The sequence below is a fragment of the Pristiophorus japonicus genome, chromosome 1 (genome assembly GCF_044704955.1).
Source record: "Pristiophorus japonicus isolate sPriJap1 chromosome 1, sPriJap1.hap1, whole genome shotgun sequence".
In the NCBI taxonomy this organism is placed as follows: domain Eukaryota; kingdom Metazoa; phylum Chordata; class Chondrichthyes; family Pristiophoridae; genus Pristiophorus; species Pristiophorus japonicus.
In genome coordinates this window covers 179876130-179893250 of record NC_091977.1, presented here as the reverse complement: position 1 = coordinate 179893250, position 17121 = coordinate 179876130, and the positions used below count along the sequence as shown (strand labels likewise).

The 17121-nt window shown below is 40.9% G+C and overlaps 1 protein-coding gene across 9 annotated transcripts in view; it reads right to left on the bottom strand.

Moving 5' to 3' along the window:
- The window catches only part of mef2cb (myocyte enhancer factor 2cb), a 352227-nt gene that overhangs the window by 69241 nt on the left and 265865 nt on the right, over nt 1–17121 (bottom strand). For 6 of the 9 annotated variants that reach the window (XM_070885140.1, XM_070885149.1, XM_070885131.1 and 3 more), the window contains 2 exons: nt 13917–14060; nt 2316–2502 (listed from right to left, as the gene is read on the bottom strand). In XM_070885140.1, coding sequence (XP_070741241.1) covers nt 2316–2502; nt 13917–14060 — 331 coding nt within the window. Of the gene's footprint in view, nt 1–2315; nt 2503–13722; nt 13861–13916; nt 14061–17121 lie in introns of all 9 variants that reach the window. The other 3 variants (XM_070885177.1, XM_070885193.1, XM_070885203.1) reach the window with 2 other exon arrangements.

Genomic DNA, 17121 nt, shown 5'->3' with positions numbered 1-17121 from the left:
CTAAAGAAGATTGGAATATTATGGCCAGTATCTCTGCAATTTCAACCTTAACTTCCCTCAGCATCCTAGGATGCATCCCATCCGGTCCTGGTGACTTATCTACTTTAAGTACAGCCAGCCTTTCTAATACCTCCTTTATCATTAATTTATATCATCCAGTATCTCTACTACCTCCTCTTTCACCTAGGTTTCTCAGCAAATGAAATCCACCAAAGCTTGCTCATAAAAGACCATAATGGAACAATGGGCTGCCTTTAAAGAGGAAATAGTTCAGGTACAGTTGAGGTACATTCCCACTTGGGGGAAAAGCAGGACAACTAAAGTCAGGGCTCCCTGGATAACGAAACAGATAGAGAATATGATGAAGTAGAAAGAGAGCGCATGACAGATGTCAGGTTGCAAATACATCCGAGAATCAGGCTATATATAGAAAGGTCAGCGAAGAAGTGAAAAAGAAAATAAGAGGGGCAAAGAGAGGGTATGAGAATAGAATGGCAGCCAACATAAAAGGTAATCCAAAAGCATATAAATAGTAAAACGGTAGTAAGGGGAGGGGAGGGGCAAATTAGGGACCAAAAAGGAGACCTATGCATTGAGGCAGAGGGTATGGCTGAGATACTAAATGAGTACTTTGCATCTGTCTTCACCAAGAAAGAGGATGCTGTCATAGACACAGTAAAGAAGGATTTAGTGGAGACACTTGATAGGATAAACATTGGAAAAGAGGTATTAGAAAGGTTGGCTGTATTTAAAGTAGATAAATCACCAGGAGCAGATAGGATGCATCCTAGGTTGCTGAGGGAATTGAGGACGGAAATCGTAGAGGTACTGGCCATAATATTCCAATCCTCCATCGATACGGGGGTGGTACTAGAGGACTGAAGAATTGCAAATGTTACACCATTGTTCAAAAAAGGGTGTAAAGATAAACCCAGCAATTACAGGCCAATCAGTTTAAAAAGGCCAGTGGCAGCATGGATATGAAATTGGCTAAGTGACAGGAACAGAAGGTAGTGGTGAATGGTTGTTTTTCAAACTGGAGGAAGGTATACAGTGGTGTTCCCCAGAGATCGGTTCTAGGATCACTGCTTTTATTTATATATATTAATGACTTGGGAGTGGGTGTACAGGGCACAATTTCAAAATTTACAAATGACACAAAACTTGGAAGTATAGTGAACAGAGAGGAGGAGAGTGATTGTCTTCCTGAAGTCTATCAGGCTGGTGAAATGGGCGGACATGTGGCAGATGAAATTTAATGCAGAAAAGGGTGAAGTGATACATTTTGGTAGAAAGAATGAGGGGAGGACATATAAACTAAATGGTACAATCCTAAAGTGGGTGCTCAAACAGAGAGACCTGGGGGTACGGTGCACAAATCGTTGAAGGTGGCAGGGCAGGTTTAGAAAGTAGTTAAAAAGGCTTACAGGATCATAAATTGAGAGAGTACAAAAGTGTGGGAATTATGATGAAATTGTATAAAACACTAGTTCGGCCCCAATTCTGGGCACCACACTTTAGGAAGGATGTGAAGACCTTAGAGAAGGTGCAGAAAAGATTGACGAGAATGATTCCATGAATGAGGGACTTCAGTTACGTTGATAGACTAGAGAAGCTGGGGTTGTTCTCCTTGGAACAGAGAAGATTGAGAGAAGATTTGATAGAGATGTTCAAAATCATGAGGGGTTTGGATAGAGTAGATAGAGAGAAACTGATCCAATTGGCGGAAGGGTCGAGAACCAGAGGACACAGATGATTGGCAAAAGAACCAAAGGGGATGTAAGAAAAAACTTTTTTACACAGCGAGTGGGTGGGTTTTGAAATGCACTGCCTGAAAGGATGGTGGTGGCAGACTCAATCTTATCTTTCAAAAGGGAGTTGGAAAAGTATCTGAAGAAAAACATTTTGCAGGGCTACAGGGAAAGGGCAGGTGAGTGGGATTAGCTGAGAGTCGGCATGGACTTGATGGGCCGAATGGCCTTCTTCCGTGCTGTAACCATTCTATAGCTCTATGATTCTATAAATATAACTACACTGGTCTCAGTAAATTGCCTCTGCTTCGCTTTATAATCACCAAAGGTAAGACATACAACTCTTTTTTGCATTTAAGAACTGGACAGTGGGATTAGGCTGGATAGCTCTTTGTAGGCCGAAATGGCCTCCTTCTGTGCTGTAAATTTCTATGATTCTATGAAGAAGAAATGTAAACTACACCAATAATGTGCCAAATACAAGCAACATACAAGGAGTTTATAATGAGCACAATACCTTTCTTTTACTAGGCAATATTCAGCATGAAAGTCAGTGAATCTTACCTGCGTTTCCTGCGCTTGGTGGCCGTTGTGTCACTCCAGGAGACATGCTGTTCCTCTGCATAGAAGGATGACCCAGTGGCATTAGGTTGTGGTTGCCCAGTGAGCTGCCTGGGCTACTGTATACCAGGCTGTTTTGGTTGGACACTGGGATAGAAACTGGCATCTCAAAGTTAGGTAGTGGAACAGCCTATGTAACAGAAAAGAGCAGAAAAAGACCAAAATAGGAAGGAATAGTCAATGACACAAATAAGCCTGGATTCAGTTCTGAGCTCAGATCAGTGCAGTTTGCAAGACTTTTTTTTTCACTGCGGTTTTATTTTAATAATTTTTAATCAATTCTGTACAGTTTGGAAAGTGATTTTAACCCAATAAAAGGAAAACATTAATGAAAGGATGCTATGAGGCTGCAGAGTGACTTGGATAGGTTAGGTGAGTGGGCAAATGCGTGGCAGATGAAGTATAATGTGGATAAATGTGAGGTTATCCACTTTGGTGGTAAAAACAGAGAGACAGACTATTATCTGAATGGTGACAGATTAGGAAAAGGGAAGGTGCAACGAGACCTGGGTGTCATGGTACATCAGTCATTGAAAGTTGGCATGCAGGTACAGCAGGCGGTTAAGAAAGCAAATGGCATGTTGGCCTTCATAGCGAGGGGATTTGAGTACAGGGGCAAGGAGGTGTTGCTACAGTTGTACAGGGCCTTGGTGAGGCCACACCTGGAGTATTGTGTACAGTTTTGGTCTCCTAACTTGAATAAGGACATTCTTGCTATTGAGGGAGTGCAGCGAAGATTCACCAGACTGATTCCCGGGATGGTGGGACTGACCTATCAAGAAAGACTGGATCAACTGGGCTTGTATTCACTGGAGTTCAGAAGAGTGAGAGGGGACCTCATAGAAACGTTTAAAATTCTGACGGGTTTGGACAGGTTGGATTCAGGAAGAATGTTCCCAATGTTGGGGAAGTCCAGAACCAGGGGTCACAGTCTAAGGATAAGGGGTAAGTCATTTAGGACCAAGATGAGGAGAAACTTCTTCACCCAGAGAGTGGTGAACCTGTGGAATTCTCTACCACAGAAAGTAGTTGAGGCCAATTCACTAAATATATTCAAAAGGGAGTTAGATGAAGTCCTTACTACTCGGGGGATCAAGGGGTATGGCGTGAAAGCAGGATGGGGGTACTGAAGTTTCATGTTCAGCCATGAACTCATTGAATGGCGGTGCAGGCTAGAAGGGCTGAATAGCCTGTTCCTGCACCTATTTTCTATGTTTCTATGAAAATATATTACATAAATTGGTCATCAGATGCTTTCAAAAATATGTTAGAAAATTTTAAATAAGCAAAACTGAATAGTTGGAGCAAGATAACTGGAATGAACTTCACAAAGAAAAGTCAATTCTGCATTATTAAACATTCTTAGTGCAAGTAATGAAGACAAGAAAATCAGAAGTAGTCGTAGATTTCAAAAAGGGAGCTGGCTGAGTTCCTGAGAGTCTCAAGTTATAGAAGGTAGTTATGATTATTATCAGTTACTGCAATTTTTTTTGGAACTTGTCCGCTTGTCTTTGGAGGCCAGTGAGATTTTCTTCCTAATTTGGTTTAGATTTATTTTCTCTGTGTCTCTTGATTCTCCCAGGAGAATTCACAACTTGCTGCGGAGGAGAAGGTGTATGGGGTTTTTAACATTACATGTAGGTGGCACCATGTCTGGATAGGTAGCTACAGACCCACTCTGTGACTCACCCTGTCACCTACGGGTCCAGTTGGTCTTTTCTGGCCCATTTTTGTATATTCATATTAAGTTGCTGGATTCATGCTACTGCTCTGATTTCTGGGTGAGAGGGCACTTCAAAGACATACGTTGTTTGGGTGGTGGAATTTGGGACCTCAACCTCATTGTTCTGGGTTCTTGTTCCTTTTTCCAGCTGACATGAAATTTTGACGGAAGTGGGTGTGGATGCTTCTTGCATCTGAAACTCCTGTACTGCCATCATAGGAAGGAGCGGGACTGGTAGGGTGATGTTACCCACTGGCTCCATCTCACATACCCTAAGCAAAGTGCGTCTACATGATGCAGACGTATTTGCCTACCAGGATGACATCTTATCAGAAATGGGGTCCACAATGGTGGTTTCCTAAAAGCAACTTTAAAATCATGAATCATTTCTAATGGTTCAACAAATCTTTAGCTGGAACAGCCCACAACCCACCCTCCTTCAACCCCAGCACTGATGGAGCATAAGAACATAAGAATTAGGAGCAGGAGTAGGCCATACGGCCCCTCGAGGCTACTCCATCATTAAATAAGATCACGGCTGAATAACATCAATTCCACCTTTCCTGCCCTTTCCTCATATTCCTTGGTTCCTCAAGAGTCCAAAAATCTATCTATCTCAGCCTTGAAAATATTCAATGATTGTGCAGCCACAGCTCTTTGGGACTGTGAATTCCAAAGATTGACAACCTCATGAGTGAAGAAATTCCGCCTCATCTCAATTTTGAAGGGTATGATGCAGGCATATCCTGAGGATGCCTTTATCCTATGCCCCCTAAGTTCTAGACTCTCCAGCCAGAGGAAACACTCTCTCAGCATCTATCCTATCAATCCCCCTCAGAATCTTACAGTTTCAATGAGATAACCTCTCATACTCCAGAGAGTATTGGCCCAATCTACTCAATCTCTCCTCGTAGGCCAACCCTCTCTCATCCCAGGAATCAATCTAGTGAACCTTTGTTACACTGCCTCTACGGCAAGTATATCCTTCCTTATATATGGAGCCACAAACTGTGCACAGTACTCCAGGTGTGGTCTCACCAAGGCCGTGCAAAAGTGTAGCAAGACTTCCTTACTCTCATACTCCAACCCTCTAGCAATAAAGGCAAAAATGCTGGCTACCATCAGGGCAGAAGCTCAGGGAGTGGAAAAATAGCATGAACACCCGTCTCCTTTAGGAAATGAACCCGTCCCTAGAATTTGGGATTGGATCAGAACATTGAGGCTGACCAGCAGCCATAAGTCTCTGTCTGCTACCCATCTGGCGGCAGAGCAGGCCTCCAGAAATTTCAAGCGCTGAATCTTTAAAAAGTCTCAATTTTGCAAGTACCATTTATTTTTTAAACCCAAAGCAACCATCTAGAATTATTATCTTGTTACCCTATCGCACATTTGAGCAGCAGGGTCTTTCTTTTGCTCTGCTGTTTCCTCTGTATTGCAGTGCAGGAGCTTTGCAGTGTTTGCGAACAATAAGAGCTAATCTGCTTAAGTCATATCTGATAGCTTCATGTTCTATAATTTATTGCTGCCATTTACCTTACAGTGCTGCCACCGCTGGCATCTTCACCTTCATGCTATAAGGTAAATGAGGTGTCATTACTGCCTCTGGCAGAGCAGAGAATCCCCTCCAAAGTGGATGTTCCTAGCTCAGCCAGAGGCAGCATAGCCATAGTTGCAAAGTAAATGGCTGTTGTCAGCAACATGGACAGACATTCTGTCCTGACTGTGGGCAGGCCAAGCGGCTTTCACATTGTTGCCCATATGGTATTCTCAAGCTACTTAAGCCAATTATGGTGCATTTATGTCATCACCGGTGCTGCAGAATCCGATCCAGAGTGTAAATAAAGTCGTTTCCACACCAGTGACAACCAGAACCAGTTCTGATTGAGTTCTGTATTATACAAATTTGTTATATTAAAAAAATACTAAAAATAATTTGAAATAGTATTCTAGCACCTCCTTCATTAGAGTGTGCTGATGCTAATGCAACACACTAATGGACCCCAGTGCATATGGTAATTCTTAACAGGTATATTTATCTAATTGTGCAAAGTAGAGCATTTGAAAAATAGCGACCATCATCAAACTTAGCAGAAACACTATCTCGCTAATTTAAACCTTCTGTCTATAACCTTATAATGTTCAATGCATTACAAATGCAAATTACTTTCAGTGTTTTGCACCGATTGATGGAGGACAAAATTGAGGTCACTTGCATTTTGTTCCATCAACAACTTTTCCACAAATTCCTGTTAGAGTGCAGGAAAGTTATGAGGTTTCACTATGTTGTGAGGATTCTTTAATGCCCTTATCTCCAAAGAATAAATGAAAGCTAATGATTCCAAAAGACACAAATACCACAAATGTGTATTAGCCATGTCATTAGCAATGTTATTTGGGATGAAGGAATTGATTACAAGTTTGCAGAAGTCAAAATTGCCATCCAAGAAATGTTGGTGTTTTGTAAAATCAAAGGGGTCGGTGGCGGATTCCGGCCTCACTGCTGGCTCCAGCCCGCTGTGTAGAATGATTTTATGTTGATTGGGTTTGTTAAGCGGGCCCAGCGCGTTTGCTGGCCAATTGAAGGAAGCGGGTCTCATGGCGTCATTTGATGACAGTTTCCTTAAAAGGGCCATATGCAAATTAATTTTGACAGTTGTGCTGTCAGTGTTCTACAGCATTGAGGTGCTTCAAACACTGACAATGACAGTACAGAAGTGCACGATTGCACCCAGACTCTCCCATGGCTCCCTCCATATGCTCACACAAACACAGCCTGGTTGAACACTGCACAGGAGGGCATAAGCAGGGATGTCATCAGGAGGACCTGCCTGCAGTGGTGCAAACCTTTCAATGATCTCAGCAGATCATGAAAGGTTATTGCAAAGCCACACTCAACTCAGCCTGCTGTGCCATAACATCCCCATCACTTGCCTTCCCTACCCTACTCTTGCACACTCTTACTCACATCAACTTACCTTGCACCTCCCCCCATCCCTCTCTATCTACATTATCACTTCCCCATCTCACTAGCCACCCCTCACATGCCCTCATTCTAGTTCAATCATATCAACTAACAACACACAAGAGTAGGCACTTGGGTGTTTTATACAATGTTAATGTGAAATTTCAGTTAAATGTGTTGTTAAACATTGAAATCTTTATTTACAACAGGTTGCAGTCTTGGAGAAATTTGTGTGCACCTTTGCAAGTGGCTTAGTGAGCTGCAGTGAATGGTGAGACATAGTACCCCCACAATGGTGATGAGTGTGAAAGGAATGGCTTGGGCATTGTAGGATGCTTTATGGTGTTGGTGTGGGGTGGTGCCAACCTGCCACATCATGTGGCAGCCAGGTGTACAGCATCACATAGAAACAGAGAAAATAGGTGCAGGAGCAGGCCATTCAGCCCTTCTAGCCTGCACCGCCATTCAATGAGTTCATGGCTGAACATGAAACTTCAGTACCCCATTCCTGCTTTCTCGCCATACCCCTTGATCCCCCGAGTAGTAAGGACTTCATCTAACTCCCTTTTGAATATATTTAGTGAATTGGCCTCAACTACTTTCTGTGGTAGAGAATTCCACAGGTTCAGCACTCTCTGGATGAAGAAGTTTCTCCTCATCTCGGTCCTAAATGGCTTACCCCTTATCCTTAGACTGTGACCCCTGGTTCTGGACTTCCCCAACATTGGGAACATTCTTCCTGCATCTAATCTGTCTAAACCAGTCAGAATTTTAAACGTTTCTATGAGGTCCCCTCTCATTCTTCTGAACTCCAGTGAATACAAGCCCAGTTGATCCGGTCTTTCTTGATAGGTCAGTCCCACCATCCCGGGAATCAGTCTGGTGAATCTTCGCTGCACTCCCTCAATAGCAAGAATGTCCTTCCTCAAGTTAGGAGACCAAAACTGTACACAATACTCCAGGTGTGGCCTCACCAAGGCCCTGTACAACTGTAGCAACACCTCCCTGCCCCTGTACTCAAATCCCCTCGCTATGAAGGCCAACATGCTATTTGCTTTCTTAACCGCCTGCTGTACCTGCATGCCAACCTTCAATGACTGATGTACCATGACACCCAGGTCTCGTTGCACCTTCCCTTTTCCTAATCTGTCACCATTCAGATAATAGTCTGTCTCTCTGTTTTTACCACCAAAGTGGATAACCTCACATTTATCCACATTATACCTAATCTGCCATGCATTTGCCCACACACCTAACCTATCCAAGTCACTCTGCAGCCTCATAGCATCCTCCTCGCAGCTCACACTGCCACCCAACTTAGTGTCATCCGCAAATTTGGAGATACTACATTTAATCCCCTCGTCTAAATCATTAATGTACAATGTAAACAGCTGAGGCCCCAGCACAGAACCTTGCGGTACCCCACTAGTCACTGCCTGCCATTCTTAAAAGTACCCATTTACTCCTACTCTTTGCTTCCTGTCTGACAACCAGTTCTCAATCCATATCAGCACACTACCCCCAATCCCATGTGCTTTAACTTTGCACATTAATCTCTTGTGTGGGACCTTGTCGAAAGCCTTCTGAAAGTCCAAATATACCACATCAACTGGTTCTCCTTTGTCCACTTTACTGGAAACATCCTCAAAAAATTCCAGAAGATTTGTCAAGCATGATTTCCCTTTCACAAATCCATGCTGACTTGGACCTATCATGTCACCATTTTCCAAATGCGCTGCTATGACATCCTTAATAATTGATTCCATCATTTTACCCACTACTGAGGTCAGGCTGACCGGTCTATAATTCCCTGTTTTCTCTCTCCCTCCTTTTTTAAAAAGTGGGGTTACATTGGCTACCCTCCACTCGATAGGAACTGATCCAGAGTCAATGGAATGTTGAAAAATGACTGTCAATGCATCCGCTATTTCCAAGGCCACCTCCTTAAGTACTCTGGGATGAAGTAAATCTGGCTATGGTGAGGCCATCCCTGGCCTTTCAGACAGCAATGTGGTTGGGTGATGATGCCCTGTGTCTTATGCAGCATCAGTTAATTGTGGAGAAGGTTGCTGTTGTTGTTGGTGGTGCTGGTGTTGGGGATGATCGTGGTGGGATTCTAAGGACCAAGGTATCTTAGTTTCAAGGGCATCGATGCTGATGTAATAGATATGTGAACTTCAGATGATAGAAGCAATCTGTCAATGGTGAGAGAGGTTGTCCCAATGAAGTGACACTGGATAGAGTGTTTACTCCAAACACTTACAACCTGCATAAAGCTCAATCTGTCTTGCAAATGCAGTAAGGAACAACTTCTGAGCTTGGAAAGTGAACAGCTGAGATGGGAGCTTTTATAGCACATATGCAGCTGTAAAGTAAAGAAATGATTTCATGGTAACACAACTCCCGACCTCCTTACCTGACATGATCCCCGAGCAGCGTAGACCCCGTGGGTGACCTCGTAATGGTAAGGTGAGCTCAAAATAGTGTTTAATGGGCTTTTAACAAGGCCATAATGACCTGTATTGCCTCTCCGCCACTGCTTGTCGGCTCTGTTCAGCCTGACAGACCTGACATCTAGGAAAGTAGCATGGTGGTGCGATGGCAGTGGGTTCCCGACCTGCTTTCAGAATTTTTTTCCCCACCCGACGCATCACCAAATGTGCCCACTGACCCTCCGAAAAGTTGCCCCCAAACAGTAAGAACAAGTCATGCAGACTTAACTTTAGAATGAACATGACCTTACCAGAAACAAGAAAATTAGTGTGCGACATTATGAAACATAACAGCACGTGTGCTGCGAGAGCTATTTCTTCAGCACAAAAGACCTATAGCTAAGAGTAAAAGGTTGGGTAAACTGTGATGATAGTTCATGAGTGCAAGAAGATCAGCAACAGATTGTCAATGCTACAATATCTCATGAGAGATTCCAATTTAGTAAATGCACAATTACCTGAGACACAAAGAGAAACCGAAAGGCAAGGAGGGTGAAACAGACAGTAACACATTGTTGGAATCCTTAACTAACGACGGTGTGATGGCTCAGTAAGTTGAAGCACAGTCACAATCACAAATCTTTTTCACTACTGCACCTTTGCAGAAAACAGATCCTGCCCCACAGGAAGGGAATGAAAGGTGGACAGTGTGTCAATACACAATATACTCAAATGTCTATTGCTGGTTAGCTCAGAACAGCATTAGCAATGGCTTGAGACCATGCTGCCCTCTGACACTCTTGGCTGTCAGCTGTGTATGACCTGGGGAGATCAACAGGAAAACAATTGGTGGGGGGGGGGGGGGCTGGAGGGATGGGAAACGACAAGATTTTTAAAATAAATCCTCGTGTTACAGTTTAAATTATTCCCCCTCTCATACTGAGGAAAATTATTCTTTAATATGCAGTTTTGAGAAGTTATGAGTTATGAGTTACAGTTTATTGTTTACCTTTCAGCTAATTTAAATGATAAGCATTTATTTACTCTGACCAACTGCATAACTTAATTTACATAATTTATTTTTTAAATGTAATAATGCAAGTATTTTATTGTTCATCAATGTGCATAGAAATGTATTTAAAAGTTACCAATGATTCAACACCATCTCAATGGCCTTCCACATGAATGTGCTGTGGAAATTTTGCAACACATCATTTATAAGAAGGGCTGTTGCAATCTTACTAAATTTCTTTTGGCTGTGTTGATGTTTTTTTTGATAGGAGGTTTTGGATTAGAGACTGTGTCTAAAACCCATTCAGGATACCCACATTAAGTTATGCCTTCAATAACACTTTGTTTTATTTTCTGACCAAGTCTTCTCTAGGATTCATCATTTCAACTTTGCTCAGTAATGTCCTTCCCACCCTTATTTTGTGGTCTACTGGGTGAGGCGATTTGAAATGGCGATACTATGCCATGCGTGTGTGGGCTTTTAGTAGGCTGTCATTTTGATGGTGCCATCCTTCCTGTGTGAGATGACGGCATCCAGTACTGGGATCTGGACACCCTGCTCTTTGTAACCACGCTGACCACAGTTTGAACTGTCACAAGCTGAAGCTGCAGACAGTAATACACATTTTATTTATTTTGTGATACCATTCCAATTAACTTTTTATAAATCAAAGCTGAAATATTTACTTATATACCATGCCCCATATTGAATTAAAGGGCAAAAAGAACAAATTTAAATCTTTAGAATAACAGTTGTAATGATACTACTGTGTTAGGAAGAAAAACTATTGTACGTGTTTTCATAATGACAAGCATAGTTTGAAAAGAAAGGAAAAAATAAAATCCAACTTAGCAGACCACACAAGGTGATCACTACGGTGAACTCGTTATTCATGCATCAATAAGCACATGCAGAAGTTATGTTATTTCTCTCAGTTTTCTGGCTAGGCATATAAATGGCTATGAGTGTTGAGGTTTTGGTTTAGTTGTCAACGAAATAGCTTAGTGTTAAGGCAGGAAATAAAATGTTCTTGATGGGACGCAAAGCAATTTTTGTAATCCTGTTAAATCACCCCAGCACACAATGTGTTTGAATTTCATCAACAGGATTTCATGCAGACTGACTCTCTACAGCAAGCAGTTAGCTTTAACCCTTTGAGTATAGGTATCAGGTTTAATCTTTAACACAAAGGTTGCAATTTGAGATATTATTTGAATTACTTTTAACATTAAGAAAATATATAGAAACAACTTGTTTAATAATAAAGGAATGCGACTGCTGTTTCTAAAGGACAATTTTTGTGCCAGTTACCCAAATTCTTTTTTAAAATATAGCTACCGTATATAACTGACAGTCACTGATGTGGTACTGCATGCATGTCGTGCGTATAATTTACAGAAAGACATACTTTTCATCATAATAATATAAGTACATAAAAATGCATTTATGCCTATGTGCATGTTACAAAGTTGCTGACATTTATTTTCCCTACTAATTGAACAAATGTTTGGTAAATAAATCTATGTATTAATAGGGTAAGAAGAAATGGAAAATATACTCTTCTGGTTGATATTTGTAACCCCAACAGCTTTCCCATGATGCATGCTAATAATAACCAGGTGGGCGGTGAACAAAGACAAGGAAGTGCATTGAATTACAACACTGTACTTTCATCAAAAAAGTCTTTCTCCAATGGATGTTAAGGATGCTAAATGAATTAAATGGTGTCAAACTGCTCTAAGTGATTGCTAGTACAGTATGCGGTCACATTGAAATTCTGCATACTCAGCCCTACCTTGGCTATATCATTAATACAGGCCATCAGGACATAGTGTAGGAGAGCGAAAGAGCCACATTGGTGCAGAAAGTTGCATTGTAAAGTTGGAAATGTCAGCATCTTGCCAGAATACTGTAGCGGGAGCTCACCATCACCTCCTGTCTATTCCATAATTAACCAGTGATTCTTGATGTAGTCATTCAGTATAGTCATTCAGTGAAAGGTGGGGTAAGCTGAAAAGAGTTCTATTTAACAGCTGTTTTTTAATTTGGGATGCACAAATATACTAAACTAAATCGATACAAAATAGTTGAGAAAAAGAACTTGAGCTGAATAATTAAGACAGGAATCGTCAATTTTTTGGGGAGGGAATGTTAATTACTCTATCTTCAATAGTCAAGTGTCATTTCTACAGTTACAATGGATGTGATTCAGTGACATTTTAGTTACCCAAATCATCTTTTCATAACAGAATGATGTAATTGCATTATAGGTTTATAAACAGATCAAAAATTATTTTTAATAATTTCACAGGATCTTAAATTTGATGCATATTCCAAAAAATATGTTGCTGCTTTTCTTAAATTATTGAAGAATACTGCTTTATGAACGGGTCATGTTTTTTAATATATAAAGGGGACAGTATGTGTAAGATGATCATGTTTTAATTTTTTTTTAAAGTGAATGAAAACATTATCAATATCTGTTTTAAATGTTTTCACTCAAACATTCTATCTGATGAAATGTAAGATACTGTTACTAACATATGTTAGCAGTGAATGCTCTGCTTAGGAAGGCATGGCTTATTTATAGATCAGTATTTTCTGACTTATATACAGAACATACGATTCCACGTCTGTCATCTCCTCTGTGGTTTTATTAGAAATCTTATTTATTCTTGCTTGTTTCGTGCATAGTTGTATATTGAAATTCAAACGTTTTGTAGATGGACTTTGTGCTGTAGATTTTGCCAGTCATTTTATTGTTAATTTTAGACTCTCAGTCCTAATATTTCAAATATCAAACACATTGGATTGAGCAAGTTAGAAAGCACCTAAAAACTGCTTTAAAGGGATGACTAATAACTGCTTTAAAAGGGACAGTAAGCTCCAGAATAATTTACAATCGAGCAACAATTTGGATGCTAATTTCGCAGATTTTTAAAATACCATTGCGATTATGTGTGAGTTAGTTTCCTTAGCTATTATCTAGAAATTGTTGTTATTTACTAGAAACTAAAATGGATGTCATTTGAATTATATGTATATTGGTGAACTAAATAAGGATACAATGGGCTACTTTTTGTCCTATTTGAAAGTGTTTTGTTTGTAAACTGCATGTGGAACTGCCTGAAATGTAATTTAATATGTAAGAAACCTACACTGAAAGGGTAGATTACTGCAGCAGTCATTAGCAGAGCAGCCATCTAACTCATGGTACTTACAGGCATTTTATGATTCCTGATCATATTATCAAACTCTTCATTAATTTTTTTGTATTTTTCTTCAGTGCGTGGGGTGAGAGCGTAAGAGGAGTCAGGATCAGGGCTGTCACAGCCTTTGTTTTCTTTCTTGTTCAATGCCTGCCAGGTTCAGAGAAATATCAAAAGTAAAAATAAAGGAGGGCCCTTGTACTTACACACAATCTTTGCCTGCTGATCATTAGATCAATATCTTCATTTATTTTTCTGCACTTCTCGTCAGACTCAGGGCTGTGACCCACTGAATCGTCTGCGTCTGGATCTGGGCTGTCACAGCCATTTAGTCCCTTCTTTCTCAACGTCTGAAATACATAATTTGCAAAGTTCAAACTTCTACACAGATCACAAGGGACACACCGGAATAAAGGATGTCTAAACTCTGAGGGACTTTGATCAAAACTGTAGTCCATTTAAAATCAAAGATGGTCAATAAATATAAAATGAAAGGAACCAAACTAACACTACTATCTATGAATGGATCCATATAAATTTCATGTAAATACCAATCATCTGTTCCAACCTTTGGTGTGATTACATTCATTACTACTTGCACCACATACAGCACCATTTTTCTGAACCCAATAATTCAACCAATTGAAACAGCCTTTTTCTACTTCAAACTTATGCAACAGTTGATTTATTGACCCCTTGAAGGCAAAAATTGCCTTTTAGCTTTAAAACTGAACATTTTTCTTCATATTAATAGCTCCAAAAAATATTTTCTGGGAACTTTAACTCTTAATGTTATCAGCAAATTCACAACAAGCAAAGAAAATATTTTAATGTTACTTTTTTTTAATGTATTGAGCAAAACTATAGTTTTATTATGTTTTTGATCTTGGTTCAGAAATACTGTTGTGACCCCAAAAGATCTCAAGAAAAACTTCAGCTCATTATTTATACGCAGCCATGACATAAGCTTTACATTTTGTAAAGTGTATTTGTTCTTCGATTTCAATGAATTTTTATCCCAAATTATTGTATCTGCAATAGAAATATTCTGTTCCCATAAGAACATAAGAAATAGGAGCAGGAGTAGGCAACCTGACCCGTCGAGCCTGCTCCGCCATTGAATAAGATCATGGCTGATCTGATCATGGACTCAGCTCCATTTCTCTGCCCGCTCCCCATAACCCTTTATTCCCTTATCACTCAAAAATCTGTCTATTTCCAAATATATAAATATATTCATTGATCCAGCCTCACTAGCTCTCGGGGGCAGAGAATTCCATAGATTTACAACCCTCAGTTCATCTCAGTTTTAAATGGACAGCCCCTTATTCTCATTGAATATATTTATATATTTGGAGATAGACAGATTTTTTTGAGTGATAAGGGAATAAAAGGTTATGGGGAGCGGGCAGAGAAGTGGAGCTGAGTCCATGATCAGATCAGCCATGATCTTATTCAATGGCGGAGCAGGCTCGAGGGGCCAGGTTGCCTACTCCTGCTCCTATTTCTTATGTTCTTACAGGAACAGAATATTTCTATTGCAGATACAAGAATTTGGGATAAAAATTCATTGAGACTATGGGCCCAACATTGCCCAAGCTGTTTTTTCGGCACACTGACCTGAAGCGCGCCGACTTTGTGCGCTGGAAACGGCGCCGGGAAAAAAAATCGCCCCATCCTCGCCACTGTTCCCTGAAGTCCTGGCGTTGCATGCATGCTGAAGTGGGGGACAGAGCCAAACGCCAGCGCCAAAAACAGTGCCGGCCTGACTTGCGCGCATGCGCAATAGAGGCAAAACGAGACGGTGTCCGGTCCAGCAGTTGTGACTTCTCCGGTCACTTGGCGGCCTGCCCCCCTCCCCAGTGAGACGGCGTCCAGCCCAGCAGTTGTGACTTCTCCGGTGCACATCTTCCCTCCCCTATCCCAGGCCAAATGACCTCATGCACAGGCCGGCCCGCTGCCTTTCCCGGGCAGACTTAAAAGATTAAGGTAGGATTTAGTTTGTTTTTAATTGTATTTAATGGCTTGAGTTTTTTCTTGCAATGTTTGGTGCTTGGTTGTTGAGGTCCTCTCCAGTTCCCTTCCCTCCCCTAACCTTGCCCTAATGTCTACCGAATGTGCGCTGCTTTTTCTTCACTGCCCGCAGGGTTTTTCAGAGCTGGCCACATACGCTGACCTAAGTGGATTTGGAGTAAGTTTCTGCTGGCCAAAGTGGCATAAATCTCCAAAACTGTCATAAGTGCCTGGGAACACCCCCTTTTGAAAAAAAAAACTGACCTAAAAAAAAAATCGTAGCTAACTGACTTACTCTGGAGCAAACTTTTTGGGGAAAATGGCATTTTTTAAACTTACGCCAGAAAAAAGAACTTACTCCAAAAAAATTAATGCAAGTCATGCCCAATGTAGGGCCCTATGTCCCCTAGTTTTAGTTTCCCCTATGAGTGGAAATATCCTCTCTGCATCCACCTTGTCGAGCCCCCTCATTATCTTATATGTTTCAATAAGATCACCGCTCATTCTTCTGAACTCCAATGTGTATAGGTCCAACCTACTCAACCTATCTTCATAAGTCAACCCCCTCATCTCTGGAATCAACCCCATCAATGACTGTCTTAGTTCATTGTCATTCTGGCAATTTTTATTCCACCATATATTTTTGAGCCAGGTAAAAAAAGTGAACAAGTGAAACTGAACAGTTAGCATCTTGCATTGCAACACTGTTCACTAAATGAAAAATGAATGACACCAGAACATTTTTTATTATGATCTGAATACCTGAAATTTTGGCAAAGCTTTTCAGTTTGATTTCTCTTTTTAATGGCGCATGCGGTCACTGGAGGTTTTAGATAACTAACCATTACTACCCCTGGATTGCACCGCAGATTCAAATGGAACATGCAGAGTGCATGTGAAAAAAATTCCAAACTTGGCTACCAACAGGCCTAAGGCAGCAGTCAGCGTGAGAAGATTTCCCAATCAAGCAGCTGTCTGAAAGCGACAAGTACATATGTAGCTACAGGTTATACAGTATTTGGTTTCCACAATGAGAAAAAAATGTGACCAGTGGGGTGTGACAAATATCTCACCTCTACGACTTCCTGCTTCTGTGGTTTTATCAACAACTTACTTCAAGAGACATTTGCAAGCCATGCAACTCCTATGCAGCTTAATAAATGGAATTTTGTACAGTTTGCACAGTAAATGCATGTACTTTCCATCTACACATACACGTTTATTCACACGTACACAGAATACACACAGCATATATCCTAGAAACAGACAAATAAAAACTAAATTATTGCTGTAACAGCTATACCCAAAAATACTGGCCCTGAATTTCCAATTGTCTGTCTTTGAAAGACTAATTTTTTAAACATTTATCTAGATCAGCCCAAACATTGGTAGAGTTGG